The sequence below is a fragment of the Eleginops maclovinus genome, chromosome 3 (assembly GCF_036324505.1).
Source record: "Eleginops maclovinus isolate JMC-PN-2008 ecotype Puerto Natales chromosome 3, JC_Emac_rtc_rv5, whole genome shotgun sequence".
NCBI classification, from domain to species: Eukaryota; Metazoa; Chordata; class Actinopteri; order Perciformes; family Eleginopidae; genus Eleginops; species Eleginops maclovinus.
Genome location: NC_086351.1, coordinates 9688928 through 9705918, shown reverse-complemented (window position 1 = coordinate 9705918; position 16991 = coordinate 9688928). Strand labels below are relative to the sequence as shown.

General features: G+C 43.1%; 3 protein-coding genes across 3 annotated transcripts; all 3 read right to left on the bottom strand.

Moving 5' to 3' along the window:
* Positions 1 to 62: 62 nt before the first annotated feature.
* Positions 63 to 2136, bottom strand: nat14 (N-acetyltransferase 14 (GCN5-related, putative)). The gene is made up of 4 exons (XM_063879245.1): positions 1939 to 2136; positions 1299 to 1456; positions 903 to 1208; positions 63 to 780 (listed from the first exon to the last, which is right to left on the bottom strand). Exons 2-4 carry the CDS (start codon positions 1377 to 1379, stop codon positions 334 to 336), a joined length of 834 nt encoding a protein of 277 aa, XP_063735315.1. The 5' UTR covers positions 1380 to 1456; positions 1939 to 2136; the 3' UTR covers positions 63 to 333.
* Positions 2137 to 2359: 223 nt separating this feature from the next.
* znf628 (zinc finger protein 628) lies at positions 2360 to 9859 on the bottom strand. The gene is made up of 9 exons (XM_063879208.1): positions 9740 to 9859; positions 8768 to 9330; positions 8366 to 8438; positions 7331 to 8269; positions 6596 to 6766; positions 6143 to 6476; positions 5733 to 5887; positions 5051 to 5293; positions 2360 to 4923 (listed from the first exon to the last, which is right to left on the bottom strand). The coding sequence occupies exons 2-9, from the start codon at positions 9154 to 9156 to the stop codon at positions 4243 to 4245; spliced, it is 2985 nt and encodes a 994-aa protein (XP_063735278.1). The 5' UTR covers positions 9157 to 9330; positions 9740 to 9859; the 3' UTR covers positions 2360 to 4242.
* A 622-nt stretch (positions 9860 to 10481) lies between these two features.
* il11a (interleukin 11a) lies at positions 10482 to 16289 on the bottom strand. Its single transcript, XM_063879253.1, has 5 exons — positions 15915 to 16289; positions 14967 to 15124; positions 12159 to 12254; positions 11878 to 12039; positions 10482 to 11759 (listed from the first exon to the last, which is right to left on the bottom strand). The coding sequence occupies exons 1-5, from the start codon at positions 15919 to 15921 to the stop codon at positions 11580 to 11582; spliced, it is 603 nt and encodes a 200-aa protein (XP_063735323.1). The 5' UTR covers positions 15922 to 16289; the 3' UTR covers positions 10482 to 11579.
* Positions 16290 to 16991: the final 702 nt, after the last annotated feature.

The window sequence follows — 16991 nt, the reverse complement described above, 5'->3', positions numbered from 1 at the left end:
AAGAAACATTGTACGTAAATATTTTTTTCATTTTATTAAAAATAATGAGAAAACAGCCAGAGTGTGGCTCAAATAGGTTTTCTGAATTATGTAATAATAATAATAATAATAATAATAATAATAATAAGTGGATTGGAGAGATGGTTCTTTATATGATGAAAATGTAAAAAACAAACTTAACACTGACAAATCCGGAAATAAATATTGGGATAAATAACACAAATATTCAATAAATTATGAAGCCACGCAAAAGCACTGACACCTTCCACAGAGATCCATCCTGCAGTTACGTTAGGGCCACTTTTGTCCCTCCGTGAGACCATCACCTTTAACTTACAGGTCTTTGTAATACACCTTAGTTAGAGGGTGTCCCAGAAAGCCTCTCTCTGGAGTCTCAAGCTTATTCTTCTCAAAATCCTCTTCTTCATCAGTCCCCTCCCCAACTTGTCGGTAGCCCAGCTTCCTGAAGAACGCCTCTCCCAGCTTGGAGGGGAAGGGGATGTGTGCATACACCCTGAGGGCTCCAGCCTCCATCTCTCTCTGCTCCAGACTCTGGACAAGCAGCCGGCCCAGACCCTCTCTGCGGTACCAGGATCCCGTCACCACCCTGCAGATTCTCCTGATGTCTGCACGCTTTTCGCTCTCTCTGAAGATACAGCCCAGGATCTCACCATCGCAGTCTGCCACCCAGACCAACCCTGCTTCCTGCTCCCTCTCTGGGGTGACATTCTCTGTCGGCAACTCTTTGTCCTTGTCTTTGGGTGTGATTTTGCGCCTTGGCTGAGCAAAAGAAAATATTATTACAAAAATAAGTGAAATTCTTCATATTATTTTGCTGCAACATATTCCCTAGATGTAAGTGGACACTACCAAAACACTTTCCAGCAAATCAGTAGACTAACCTTTTTAGTCCCTGGTGTCTTGCCACTGGTCCTAGAGAAGGGATTTGGCAGTGTCTCATCCTGTGTCCCCCTGTAGCTGCTTCCCACATAGTCCCAGTAGGGGCGGCTGCTGCCCAGAATCCCTGTGGACCGCGGCATGGTGATCTTGAGAAAGATAATTAGCAGGAAGACAGGAATAGCAAGAGCCAGGATAAAGGAATGGACAAGGCAGCGCAGGACTGAGGAGAAAACAGCCAGGATGAAGAGGCAGAGCGGACGAGTGAGGATGTGGAGGATGAGACGGTTTTCTGTGCCCTCGCATCCCTCCTGGTAACATGAAAGTTTAAGAAAAATATTTAACATAAACATCACAAGGGTTCACTGAAGCAGTCACTCTAAAATCCACATTGTACAAACCTTGATGAGGGCTTTGACCATTTCTATGTCGTCCTCCTTCATCCTCCGCATCACCACCTTGTCCAGCTCCAGCCTCACCATGTTTAGGCTTTATGATCTAACAGCAGGATTGCTGCACAGCTGTGGCTACACACATCCACACAGTGAGCACAGAAACCCTACAAACACATATCAAAAGGTTATGGGATGAAGGATATTATGTGTTCTTGGTGAGAGGGAAATGCAACTTTGGGATATTTAATATTAAACCATACAAATACTGTATACAGTTGCAGACCAACAGACTGGTTAGTGCCTTATTGGTTTAAATATTCCATGAGACACATGTTGTAGTTTAAAGGGATCATGAATAAACTCTAATGCAGTACCGGTGGTCTTCGCCTACAACCAGCCAGTAGTTGCGATGTCACACATACCAACTGCCTCCAAACACAGACAGATGGGGATTATGGAGGATTTAAAGCATGCATGTGTCACCATCACTCAGTACTTGTCACGCTATGCTAACTTTGCTTTGCAAGTTATCGGTGAACATGGACAGACTCAGTCGAAAATACCTAGTTCACATCCTTATATGGCTATAACGTAGTGTTGACATATGGAGACCCCTGCCCTTGCTCTGGATCCCGGTTACACTCACCTTCTCCGACACGCTGATCAAATTAGAGTGAAAATGGGTAAAAAATACACTCGGCATGTACCCCTCAGTTTGTTGTGAAGCCTGTGGAGGATGTCGGCACGTTTGATTGGATGTCCTGAATCGCTTTTGCGCAAAATCAGGGATTCTGAAAACAAACGTACTCTGCTTTACGTCCCGACGCACGTTTACAGAGGGTCGATCTATGACATTTGCGTAAACACAATGCGCACTACGTAAAGTCTACGTGAATAGCGAATGCAACGTAACAACACAAACGGCGCACAATGTGCAATGACGTTTATACAGTGCGTTTCTACATTTGAGAGGAAAGTAATATTTGGTTTAGTTACTTTAAAGTTTTAATTGATAATCGAACATTTAAAATCCAAATGACCCCCACCATTACCAGCTGCAACATTAAAGTGATGCAGACAATTCATTTTACCACAGAGTATTATTTGTACACTGCGGTTTTATTACTTTTACTTAAACATCTCAACACTTATTCCACCATAGATTACAAGAAAGCAAAAAAATGCAAAAGTTTATAGGTATTGACATATTTATTAATAATTAATTACTATTTACTATTAACATTGTGAAGAAAGTGGGCCATGTACAACATTTATTCACAAAACCATATTTACTTAATTAACAAACTGCCAGTGACAGTATCATTTAAACTAACATATTGAGGAATATTCCAAGGTCCATGTACAGCCTATTTCAATGTATAACATTTCTAGTATGTGGCACCATGGGATTATAACACATCAGTCCTTTAATTTCATGTTCTTCCCCAGCTCCAGGAGAACTCAAACTAAAGTGCTAACACACCGTGCCAACAGTTAAGCATTCATTCATTCATTCACACACACACACACACACACACACACACACACACACACACACACACACACACACACACACACACACACACACACACACACACACACACACACACACACACACACACACACACACACACACACACACTTTCTTTTTCTCTAACATGCACACTTTTAGTTAGAGAACTGCATCTCTTTAGAGTTAGGTATAGGTCCATTTCTTGTTGTGTCGTCATTTGATGTCTGTACTTCTGCATTGGATGCAGAGTCTACTTCCTTTATAGTCTTTTCATTTGTCTCAGCTGTTACACTGTCGTATTTGACTTCACTACTTTGTGAGATTTCCCCATCCCCTCCTTGCTCCAGTCTTCCTTCTCTTAAGCTACTAGTGCTGACCTCAATTATGACAATTTCCTCACCATTTCCCAGTTGAAATAAGCCTTCCATGGATCCTCTGCCCTCCCCCACCCTCCCACTTTCAGCATGGCAATCTGTTCCTTCTTCTACCATCATTCCCCCTTCCCCTTCTATCAGGGTTATCATCTGCATACCTTCCTCACTTTCCTGCTCCATTTTGGTCTCACTACCTAGTTCAAACACGACCTGCTGCCCATCAAGTGGCACCAAACTTTGGGAAGGGGTGCAGGAAAGCTGCAGGCTGGTTTCTTGCCCTTGGCTGAAGGTAGCACCAGATGGCTCGCCGTCCTGTGCCTCGGTGTGGAAATGAAGGACGTAAGACTCTCCCTGGCTGCTTTTCTCTCCTGTCTGTCTCATCCCCTGCTTTTGTTCACCCCATTCGCGTAGAAGTGACATCATCCCTCCCTTATCTTCCCCTTTTGCTCCTTCACCCTCCCGATCTGTCTTGAACTGAAACACAAGTGATTTTCCTTCTTCACCCATTCCATCGGCTGCCTCTCCTGATGCTTCCCCGTCAAACTGTAACACGTATGACTGCCCACCCTCCTCCATATTCATCCCCTCTTTTGGCCTTCCTTCATTATCAAAACACAAGACAAACTGTTTCCCTGACATGTTATCCCCTGTTCTTATGTTCCCCACAGTTGTATGAGTAGCAGGGTCAGGAGTAGAAACTGATGTTGTTACTGTGGTGGATGGTGTAGCCATAGTAACAGTCGATTTGGATCCTGAGGGGTCCACTGTGGAGGCTGCAGTGATGGAGGATGAAAGGATTTGGACGGCAGTGCAGGATGTTGTGGATACAGATGATGATGATGTGTTAGCGGCAGTGAAGGTCTTTGAGGCGTTACAGTTTGTTCCTGACGGAGCTCCACCTGCAGTCTGACTGGCAGGGGCTGCTGGAGGTTGCTGTAGAGCAATTTTTGGTTTGCGTCCCCGTCTGCCCCGGGCAGTCCGTGTGCTTTTCCCCAGTATGGGCTTGGTTAGCAGGGAGTTGGCTGACAAAGTGTGCGTGGCAACAGGAGTGTTTGCATTGCTATTATTGTTGGTGATTATAAACCTGGTCTGTTGCTGCGATATGGAGGGAAAAGGGGGATATCCGAGTCTGTGTTTGGTTTATGACGGGCTGGAGTGCCTGGATAGTCTGAAGCACCGGGAGAGGCTCCGGAGCTGGTGGAGGATTGTTACCCGTGGGGACGAGAATCAGGCTGGACTGGCTGCCATTGCTGGAGGGACACTGTACAAGGAAGAAGTTTTGGGGCTGGGACGGAGGAGGAAGAGTGAGGGCCGGTGGAGGGGATGTGAGAGGAATGAGCTGCAGGCCGCTGGTTGTCTGAATCATAAAGTAATTCTGGGAGGTGTTTGGGGGGATATTAAGTGCTGGCTGAGAAACAATCAGGCTGCCTTGGTTACCTGAGGTTTCTAGGGTGATGGGGTTGAGCAGGGTAGTCGTGGTTGTTACTCCCCCAACACTGGCTTTCACAGCCACTCCATCTTTACCTCCACCACTTTGGCAGGGCATAGGAACGCCACTGCCATGGGTGCGGATGTGCCTCTGCAAGTACGAGTGCATGACAAACTCCTTAGAGCAGTACGGGCATTTGAAGTCCTTGCTTGTGGAGTGTGTGCGAAGGTGGAGCTGGAGGTTGGAGGAATGTGTAAAGCTTTTATTGCAGTGTGTGCACTGAAAAGGTCTCTCGCCAGAATGGGTGCGTTCATGCTGATAGAAAAGAAATGAGACATGACAAGAAAGAAGACATATTAAGATCACAGTTTGAGAGACAAAACCTCAAAAAAGTTAACACTCTACACAAGTTCATAGCTGAATCTGTACAGGATTTACTGACCTGTTTCAGGTTTGACGTCTGGGAAAAAGACTTTGAGCAGATGGAGCAGGTATGAGGCCGCAGCCCAGAGTGCATCTGACTGTGTCTACGCAGGCAGCTGGTGTTTTTGAATGACTTTCCACACTCCTTACACACATATGGCCTCTCGCCTGTGTGCTGCCGCAGGTGGTACTGGTAGTGAGAGCTCCATTTGAAGGTGAGAGGGCAGTGAGGGCACTGGAATGCCCGAACACCTGTGTGTACCTGGGTAAAGTGAAGGAAAAAATGTCACTTACACTTATTGGTGTTATGCTTCGCTCAAGTTGCTTCTTTTTTTTATGATCTAGTATTCAATTATATTTACAGTAGAAAAACCTCTAAGGTTTAACAGCAGAACAGTTGCTACACATGGTCATTTATTTCTTAAGGTGTTCTTTGTAGTGGGTACAAGTTTAAATCCACTTTTTAAAATCGTTTTTTAAGTTAAATAAGAGCTAAATGCAACCAAAGACTAGCGAAAAGGAAACATCTATGTTAATGGTGCAACAGACAGTCACAACTGTTACACTTTGTACAAAAACAGCCATCTAAGCACAACACAGTGGGTGAGTTTTTGCATGAATGATAAAATGTAGCTCCAAATGATAGCTCTCTAATTTGGGGCATTCATTTGTGTGTCCATTTCTGTCAACAAAAGCCTTACCCTCTGATGGATTGAAAGCAGAGACGATCTTTTGAAGCTCTTTCCACACTCAGTGCAGCGGTAGGGCCTTTCCCCAGTGTGATCCCTCATGTGATACTTTAGTCCCGATGAGCCTTTGAAGGCTTTGCCACACTCTGAACAGCGGTATGGCCTCTCTGTATCAAAGTGTGCAAACAGAGCATCACAAATGTTATAATTTAAACCAATAATGGCATATAATATGGTAAAAATGCAAGCGTGGTAGTAATTATCATGGTAAAGAAGATCCTCTTAACCAATTTGATATTGGATACATTGCTGATAGGGGGAAAGCATGTCATACCAAAACCAATGAACATATTGCTCGTCTTATATTCCCTTTTGTACAGTCAAATCTCCATATCTTGTGTCTGCTATGGAAATATATTTACCTCCAGCAGGAATGCTCTTGCTGGCTCCCGTCTTTTTGGGGGCTTTTGGCGGTTTGGCCGGTTGTTCCTCTTGCTCCTCGCCAACAGCAATGATGTCAACATGGATCTCCCTCTGGCCTCCCTGCTGCTTGTCAGTGTGGCTGGGAGACGAGGGAAGGGGGAGAGACAGGGAAAGAGAGGGAGGGCACACTATCTCCGCCTCGGCCTCAGCTAGGAGACGTTGCTCAGGCGTGTGGGAGTGTTGGTGGGTGAGGAGTGAGGAGAGAAGGGGGAAGGAGCGGTCGCAGGCCGAGCAGCTGAACTGGGAGCGGGACTGTGATGAGAGGGAGTGCATCTGGACAAACAAAAGGGGAACACAGGAGGCAAATATTATTCCAGGATAGATAAGTCAAAATGTAGTATATTAATCTCAGTGCAGTCATTTGAATACCAGCATTAGAAGGTCATTCTCACCAGTGATACATGTCTATTGAGGCCTCCACTGGTCTTGAAGGTCTTATTGCAGTAGCCACATGACAGCCCAGCCCATGTGGTTCTGGCCTCTGGCTGAACGGTCTCTGAGCTCTGAGTCACCTCGGTGAAGCTCTGCAGCAGGTCAAACTGGGCCTGGGTGGTGCCCACATTCTGAGGACAAACCAAAGGGAAGTTATACATGAAACAAATCTTCAGATCTCAAGCACTTTATAGAGGGATTATATATTATTTAGATTAATTTAAATTAGACTAATTACCTTCAAGAGTATAGTCATTCTAATTGATATAACATTAAAAAAGGGATATGTTTTATTTGTGTAATTTATTTGAAATATAATTGTTATATCAAATACCTTAATAGTAGTAGTTTCTATCATGATCAAGTTTTAGTCTATTTTATTTTAATATATATTAATTTCTAAGTTTCATTTTAAATGTTGTACATAAATGTATAATAAATCTGCGTTAGCAGTTCCCCTGAGCATTTAATTAAAAATAATTGTCATATAGATCAAAGAGTTATGCTGATCTGTTAAAAGAAGTACAAGTCGTCCACCCATTTTACTGTCTGCATTAAGCAGGAATGTGGCAAGAAAGCTAAAAAAGCAGATCCTATTTCTAACTCTACATACTTACTTCTAACGGGTCAATTAAATCCTCTTTTAAGGAAAGGTTTTATCAATCTCTTCTAACAATAATCAATTTAATACTTACTGTATTGCTGCCATCTGCTGCCCCCGTCAGTCCAAGAAGCACCTCTGTTGTGTGTCCATTTTCAGCCGCTGTGGTCGTTTCCACCACCTCCTCAAAATCAGCCAGCAGGTGACCGGCTCCCACCAGCCCATCCCCAACCTCCATTCCTGCTCCAGGCCCTGCTTCTTCACCGGCACCGCTTCCGTCTGGAGCCATATGGATGACCTGGTGTTCCTCTAAATCTGTCCGTGTGCCAAAGGTGTGGCTGCAACTGCCACAGCTGTACAGCAGCACACTGGCTCCGGTGTCTGTGCTCAGGTGAACCTCTGTCCCGATGGCCCTAGATGCATACATGCCTTCCCCAGAAGAGGTGAGACTTAGCTGGGGGAGAAGGCTTGAATTCTGTCCGGACGGGGTGGTCGACAGAAACACTTCTTCCATCCCCACCCCTACTCCATCAGCTCCCTCCTGGCTCACAAATCCCACCATTTCCGTCAACATGGATGACGTCACTTCCTCTGCTCCTACCACAACCTCTACTATCTCACTTGGCTTCTTAACATCCCCTCCACTCTTTCCCTCCTTTCCTCCTGCGTTTGGGTTCGAGTGCGAGTTCTTGTGGAGGGCGAGATTTGATGAATGCGTGAAGCTTCGTCCACACTCCCCGCAGATGTAGGGCCTCTCACCTGTATGTATCCTCATGTGCTGCCTTAGGTTGGTAGACTGAGTGAAGGATTTGTTACACACTGAGCAAGTGTAAGGCTTGAGACCAAGGTGGACGTTCTTGTGTCGCCGCAGACTGCTCGAGTTTTTGAAGGCCTTGGGGCAGGTGTCACATGGGTATGGGCACTCTCCAGTATGCTGGCGCAGGTGATACTGATAATGAGAGCTCCATTTGAATGTTAGTGGGCAATAGGGACACAAGAAGGTCCGCACTCCAGTGTGGACACTCTGATGGACCTGGAGACAGAAAGAGATGTGAATGCATCTGTAAGTGGATTTTTTTCCCCTGTGGAAATCATTGTTTATAAAAAATGCTTTTGTCTGACATCTTACCTGGAGCAGAGAGGAGCGTTTGAAGGCTTTTCCACATTCCTGACATTCGTAAGGCTTCTCCCCTGAGTGAGACCTGTAAAAAAAAAAGAAGATAGTGTAATCAATTATAGATATAGATATATATATATAGAGTATGTGTTATTACAGATGTGATCCAGAATCAATAGAAAATGAATGCAACACTTAATTTATGATTTGTAATACACATTGACAGGGTATTGCATTAGTTATTGCCGTTTATGGTTTACAGGGTTTATGTAGTGTACACTAATTTAATTTGTTTCCTATATTTGGACACTTGTGCCTCTCTCTCCTTTTCCCTTTAATACTGAAGGGACTTCAATACTGTACAGTAAGAGTGTTACCATTGTAAAGGTGGTAAAATAGTTGTATTATGGGTACCGTTGGTGGTAGAGTAGAGCAGAGGAGCCCTTAAAGGCCTTGGGGCAGTCGTTGCAGCGGTATGGTCTCTCATTGTTGTGGCTCCTCTGGTGATGGGTGAGCCTGGAGGACCACCTGAAGCTCTTCCCACAGTCCATACACAGGAAGGGATGGTCCGACTGCTCGGGCTGCTGAGGTGGGTCCGACATAGAAGACGCAACCATGTCCAGAACCACCTCTACCTCACCCTCTACTACTCCCTTGTCTCCCTCCACCAGCTCCCCTCGGTCCCTATTGTCCTCGCCATCCTCTCCTGAGCCAAGAAGGGATGAAGGGAAAGGAGACAGGGAGGCGGTGGACTGAGATGGTAAAAGTTCTGCTTGGACCACTAAGGCCACGGTGTTAGCCATTACCAGAGTAATCTGGCAGCAGATGAGGGGTGTTTCTTGGCAGCCGGTTAGGATCAGTTTTAGGGCAGTATCATGGCTTTACTTTCACCTTTCTTTCATGGTTTCTTAAAAAAATGTTTCTCCCCATCAGCCACTGGAAACATCAGCTGTCCCACGTAGGAGCTCAGGATGAGTCTGACAAACAGTGAAATGGAAATAAATACAGTATTATAAGTTAGTAATTCCTGGTGAGAATGTTGCCTTTAAATCCCCCCACCCTCCCTCCTGTCTCTGAACCTGCACCCCCCACCCCCTCCCTGCTGTCTTTCCTCTGGCAGTCAGTCCGTTTCTGTCCGTCCCCGCAGTGCGGTGCTTCGCAAAACACACAGAAGCTACAGCTAGGTTACACATGAAGCTACTATAAATGTATTAAAATGTAACCAAAACAACAAAAACCACGCACAGATAATAGGAACGTTAACAGTATCAACACAAACAGTTACTGGCCTTCATTTAAAGCTAATCTAGCCTCCTTCAATGCGTAATATCGTGGTTAAACCGCTCGATCAGGATCTGCATGAATACAGGCTGAAGCAGTACTCACCGGATCTTTAAATCATCTTTAGTTATACTGTTGATATTAAAATAAAGGAAACAAGTACAGCAGTGCTAATCCACACAACCTTAACAATAAACACAGCACATACTAACAGCAGTTCTCCACCCGATGCCGCCTCCTAAGAACAGCGAAGGTGATTGGTTGTTGGCCACAATAGATGCGCTACTACTATTGGTTAAGAGCTTCAACAGACAGATTGACGGTTTAAAAAAATATGTTTTAGCTTCAAATTGAAACAAAATAACCTATAGATGTTGTGCCTGGAGTCCTATATCTCAGACTTTAATTTATTAATATTTTTTCATAGACAATATGTTTCCGTTTTTTTCTGACGCTAGCGCACAGACTTCTGGGTAACGTAGTATCTGCATCGCTGACCATCTGTCATCGTTGACATTAGGAGGTAGATTTTTACAGTCAATGGAGGTAGGTCATGGTTTTCAAAAATATACTCAAATCCATTGTGCACATTCTTTAGTATTTATTTCACCAAGGCACATATTTCACATTGAGGCCAATCAGTGTGTGGAAGACGCATCTTGATGTTACGACAATAATTTAAACATGATTGTATAATAATAGTTAATAAGAATAAAAACTGTATAAAAGTACAAAAATAGTGAAGACTTGCTCCACTGCAGCACAAAATAAATAGTTCCACCAAATTACTTAAATAAATAGTCAATACTGTAACAAATACTAGAATAGGAATGAACAAACATAGTGATAAAGTTGGTAAAGTAATCTACATTATATTTTTAGAAAAACAACAAAATACACAAAAGCAATGTATACAACAATTTACATTCTTGTACACGTATGTACACTTGTACAAAACATAGTGTCACAATACATAGTATTTTAAGGCTTTGGGTGTATAACTAACAAAAACAAACTTTTTTTCCCCAAAGCACAGGTTCAAAATCAGCCATCTGACTCATCCAAGAAGTTAATCCTGACAAGTTTGTGCAAAGGATCTAATCAGGTCAATCAGTGCTCAGCAACAGGGCACATTCATACAATGCAACCACAACCTCAAATATGCCTCCCTATGCAGAATGCTAGAAACGAACAATAACAATAGAGAGTAAAACAGAAAGTATTCACTTAACTTCAATATCATTTTACATTTTTAGAAAAATACAATTAATTTCAATTGATGCGTTAAGACATGGCACGCTTAACATTGTTACTATAAGGGCACTGTAAGTGAGATAATTGAAACCTTTGCTTTCCCATATGTATGCTACATCTACTGGAAGAATCATTGGCTAAAGAAATACACAAATGCAAAGTAGATTAAGTTAATTTAAATAAAAGTCAGGAAGTGCTACTGTGTGTTTCTTGAGGATCAGTGAGACACAAGACAAAAAAGAAAGATTACAGAGATGTGGGCAAAAAAAATTCACGTTAATACAGAAATAAAGATAAGAGTGACACATTACAACTTTTAATAAATACAATTAAATAAATTACTAACAGTTAATAAATAAATAAATACATAAATAACAAATTAATTGACAAGGCCATTAGGAGAGAGTTTGGGGAATCATGACATGGTAGTTAAACTGGCACTTTCTATAACAGAAATCTTGAGGGTGTTGGCAGCTTGCGGCAGTATAACTTATCCTTATTGGCTCTTATGGTGACACATTCTTCAACACACATGTGGTAGTTTGAAGTTTGGGCCTTTTAAGGGATGCTATTGACTACAGTGCACACTGACATGGTCCTAATTCCCCTTTGGCCGAGGCGGAACTCCATGTGTCCTCAATGTCTCTGCAGTAGTGTAGCAGAGGGGAAATAAATTAATGAGCTTGGACCGTCATTGGACTGCCGAGACTTTGGGTTTAAGGATGAGAAATGCTCTGTATGCCCAATCACAGAAGAGCTTGAAGTGTTGAAGAAGCTCATGGCTGGACTGCAGGACATCAAACTGATAAGGGAGGTGAGGGGGGAGGGAGGGGGTCGCCTGAGTCAGCCTTGGTGCTTCAACTCTCAGCATCTGTTGGACAGAAAAAGGGAACACAGATTAGAAAAATATGGAATTTAGTACATTTAGGTATTAGAAAACAGTTCCCTGCTAATCGAAACTCAGAAGTAGAAAGGGAAACTGTCTTTACCTGACGGTGAAGCAGATTGCTGAGAGATTTCATTTCTCTGATCATCTCCACTAGCTTGGGCAGTGCAGGGTGGTGGTGCTTCTTTGAAACCCTGTTGAGCCACTCAAAGTGATGCTCGTACAGCTTCAGGTCAGCGTGCAGCTGAGACAGTGTGGGCTTCAGCTGTAAACAACACAGACACACTTAGAGACCAAGCATGGGTGTGGCAAGATGTAACAGTGATAGAAAAAGCATAGCCTCTCACTTCATGCACAGACACAAATAAATGATCAGAGCATTACCTCAAGGTTGGTGAGGTCATTGGCTGATCTGTTGCTCATTTCTGGCAGAGACCTGAACCTGTGGGGCTCCACGTCTGAATCAAATGCATGCTCCCTCTGAAAGAGAGAACAAGACACAATGTAGCCCGTTAGTAATTTGCATCAGCATAATTTTACTCATCCTGAGACAAGTCACGGCATCATGGGGAAAGAATTAGTCTAGCACCTCCATTGGCCGACTGTTTTCTGTGCTTAGAGACAGTAGCTCCCACTGAGGGGAGTGTGGTTGATCGGGTCACTGTGAGTTCACCCAAATTCAGCCTCCCCAAATGTCAACAATAAGAGCAAATGACCTGAACCCACAGGATGTTTTCTACAGGGAGCGAGGATAACAACATATGCAGTGACTAAGAAAACTCCAAGTGGGACAGACAACACAGGGCTGTAGGGAAACTCCAGGGTCACAGCTATAAAAAGAGGGAATGACGCAGTACTGCTGCCCAGCTAGAGTTGTGTTGTAAACTACAACCAGACAGCAGATGTAGTGCTAATTGGGTCCACCAGAGGGGGATAAATAACCTGACTGCAGGTCGAATGGACTTCTTCCTTACAAAGGCAGCTGTGCTCATCGGTGACATTTTAGTATTAAAGATGAGACTCAGACATGAATAGGCATAAATGGAGATGACTGATGTGGCTTGCGTCATTGCAAATCAGTAGAGGAACATAACAACATTAGAATGATGAGTGCTGAGAAATGTTTTGGGTAAACAGGTTGTGTGAGCCTGATGCTTCCTTAACCTATTATGCAGTGTCCTACTGTTTACATCCAGTTGTTTATGTTTTTAGCGATGAATGTCCCATATTGTCTCCCATGTCTCTCCATCAGGCTTTATAAGAGCTCACTTATGTTTGCGGTCCAATGTTTTGTCTTTGTTGCTATTGTCAACTTACATCACTAGCTTCCATACCCTCTCCTCTCTCCCCCCTTTCTCTGTCTCATACCAGGTGCACATGCAACATCTCGTGCACATGTGCATGCATGCACACACATACACCACTAGCTTGTCATCTAGTTTGCTCTCTGATCTCTTCATCTCTTTTGGTTTTTGCTCCATCTTTCTCAGCCTTTAATTCTCCCTCTTATCCTCCTTTTCTTGCTCTCTCCATCACAGATCATGACCTCACCCGACATAACTTAGTATCCAAACCTTTTTCTTCCTGAATGCAAATACTGGAATGTGATAAATCTTTTTTGATTTTTATCAGGTCACTTTGCTGTGGCGACCGAGAGCAAAACACTAAACACCGCACCTACACAACCATGACTATTTACAGAACCCGCAATGAACACGCACACAGCCACAAAAATGCATACACACAAATGCATGCACCCATATACACATTTACACCCATACTGTATATGCATGCAAACACACAGTGGCCAACCAAACACACATGCACAGTTATGTTGGAAAAAAACGTATATAGACCTATGTGTGTACACACTGATTTTTCTCTCTTTAAAGCATCAGGTTCATTGCGTCTTTGCAGGGACTTTCCATGGATTCCCATTCTATTTATCTTTCCAAACGTTGTCCTCTCTTCAGTGGAATTCCACACAATAAGGGAAAAATTAAAAATAAATCTTCCATGTAAGTTAGGACTGTCTAATACTGTCCCCGTCACCCTTTGATAAAGCTTTTTTTGTTCACATCTGGAACCCAGGTTACAGACTCCTGCTACACAATGGCTTGTAACATTGTTTTAAAGTAACAATCCCACACATACACACCTTCTGAACTCTTTCAACTGACCAAGACTAGAGAGAGTATGTGGCTATTTTTGGTTTTATCATCAGAACAAAAGAGTTTAAGGATTTGCATAATGCAAAAATAGAATCTAGATCAGTCATGTGTTAACAAAGATCCATAGATATGATCCCGCTTTCTTTTCACCTGTTAAAACACAGTGTTGATACACAATCACCCGCTGGAGCCAAATCTTGGCCGTGTTCTCAAATCAGATTTTCCTACCCACTTGACTGTCAACAAAATAAGATTTCCAGCCAGCTTTGTCAGGACGGTGCACATTTCATTCAGTAGAAAAACCTCCTGCAACTCCATCCTCACTTCCACAGTTTAGCCGCAGAACATAAACATGTTTCTATGTAAACAGGCAAGTGATATACTTTGCTGTCATTTTAGGTATGCCTAACTTCGATGGAGGCTGGTATGGTGTTGATATGTTGTTCTAAATGAGTCTAAATGGGAGAACTGATTCCTAGAACTATGTTTTGCATTTTTATGACCTTGACCACATCATGTATCCCGCTAGACCATCACTGTAAATGTGTGTTTATTCTCCTTAATTCCATTAAACTTGATATTAATTATATTGCACCTGGCCTGGCCACCAAACCTCCTGCTACCGCCACGAGTCAGGTGACCGGGCAGACTAGGAGGATGCTGAGTCAGACCTTCCCTCCCTACCGGGTCCAGTATGGATTAAAAGTGAGATCACTCAGTCAAATCTCCCCTGAGGCTTTATGCTGCCTTGATCTAAGCATGCAACCGGTCTGTCATCAATGAAAGCTGCTTAAATCAATCTCTTAAAGTCCTGAGAAAAACTAGTGTAGTTTTTACAGCAGTGTATAGTGCAAAGTAAGTGCAAGTAACATTAACACCAAAATCCAATTAGGGAACGAACAATCAAGTGCATCCTGTTCCACTTAACAATTCAATTAGCACAGGACAGCCAGGGCCTCATTGGCCTTTCATCCAATCAATAGCTGAGATTGTCAATCACCATGACGACACTTTCACTTACCAGCAGTTCTTGGGTGAGCTTCATTAGATTTTTGGTCTGATTGGACAGTTTATCCATGTCAGTGGGCCGCCGGGGTGGCACTGGAGTGGCAGACGTGAACACGGGAAGATGAGCCAATAGCAGCGAGAAGAGGAGGGATGAGGAGGAGTCGAGCAGCACTGTAGGGGAGGAACAAAACGGAAGCAATTAGTGGAGGGGTGCTGTCATCTCGCCATAATGATAATGACCTCAGGCCACGACTGTCAGCTCCAGGGAAAGATATTGCACCATAATATAAACAATTGCTCCAGACTTGGCAGAGGTTTCCTCAAGAGCTTCAGTGTCAGAGTCATGTTTTCACAGGCTGGATGCAAATAATTAAATCATTAAAAAGACAGGCTTTGACATTGAATATCACCATCGCTCTTTTACTATAAGCAACTGCAATGAATGCTGCTGATTGTCACACCTGCAACTGGATAGGTACGTGAGTTGGTGGTATAAATTATATAGAGCCAGCCAAGTCAACTCTCCTAACAGTAAGCTCATTCATTCTTTTCCTTTCAAGTTCAAATACAAGGTAGACTAAGTATTAAAAGGAAACCGCAGTGGTGTTGAAATGCTGAATGCTTGATAATTACAGGTGAACCACAAGAATCACAGCCAAAATAACACTGCAGGAGCCTCTGAGCTGCCTGTCCTAGTGTAACTTTTACAGTTAAGGAATCACAAAGGTGTCCATACTCACTGTCAAGTCAATTGATTAGAATTGAATTTGATCTATGAAGAAGTATTTCAATTTAGCCTGCATATTAACGTCACAACAGCTGTTACAGTCACATAAACGTTATAGACCCTCAGTTAAATTACATACTTTTAAAATAAAACAAAATATAAAAAGTGAAATAAATAATAATTAGCATCTGAAACACTTATGGTGAAAAACACATTGCTCACATAAACACTTACATTTCATATTTGGTTCGGATCCAAGGGATAAACCAGCAATCAAACGGTGAATAAATAAATAAATAAATAGAAAGTTAATAAATAAATTGAACTCCGGAAATTGTCACGTGCTCCGGTTTCTTCTTCGAACTCTTCAGTCAGAGTGAAGAGGAAAGTTGTCAGGACGAGAGAGGATGAAGGAGAGCTGAGTGATGACTGAGGCACTGAGAGAGAGTTAGGAAAAGGTAAAAGAAATCAAACTTTCTGTCTTTGGTAAAGTTAGAGATGAGCCCTTCTGGTCTTTATGGAGTGCTGAAGGAAGAGAGACACTTAGACAGTTTTGGAGAGAGAGAGGCAACAGAACTGCAGAGAGGGATGCGAGTGTGGTAAGTCCAATTTTTGCGCGCAGTGAAGTGTTTAGGCTTGTTTAAAACTTCCTTTATAAAGACGTCGGGCCTATGACACATCGGCAGTGACTCACTTCATTCATAAAAACACACACACACACACACACACACACACACAGACACACGCTCCCTCACTCTCTCTCCTCTCTCTCCCTCTCTTTCCTCCTCCCCTCCCCTCCCTGCTGCTGTCTCCCTTAAACTTAAAAAAAATGTTCCGTTGTTTTTTTTCTGTTTTTTTCCCTCTATCACTTTCTCCCGTCCTGTCCTGTCACTATCTCCAGCACTTCCTCTGTCGCATCCCGCTATACCTGCACCTCTATCAGCCCCATCTACCTCTTTTTATCTTTCCATCTCCAAATCTCTTCCACCCTCACTCTCTCTCTATCACTGCAGACTTTTTAAAAAGCCCATTGTTTTCACATGTATCAGCATATCTTATGTAACCTTGTATCATTTAGAGCCTCATGTTTTACCTGTCCTGTCATTTTTCTTGTGGTGTAATATACTGTGTTCAAAGGTGACATGTCACTGAGAGTGTGTTATGCGCGTGTTATTAAATTTATGGCAGAGCTCTTTTAAGCTACACATGCAACATTCCCTGTATCATAGCTAATACGCACAGCAAACACCTTTTCTCTCCAATATTTCTCTCCCTCCTTTTCTCACCCTTGCTCTTTTTTCAGAGCCCCTC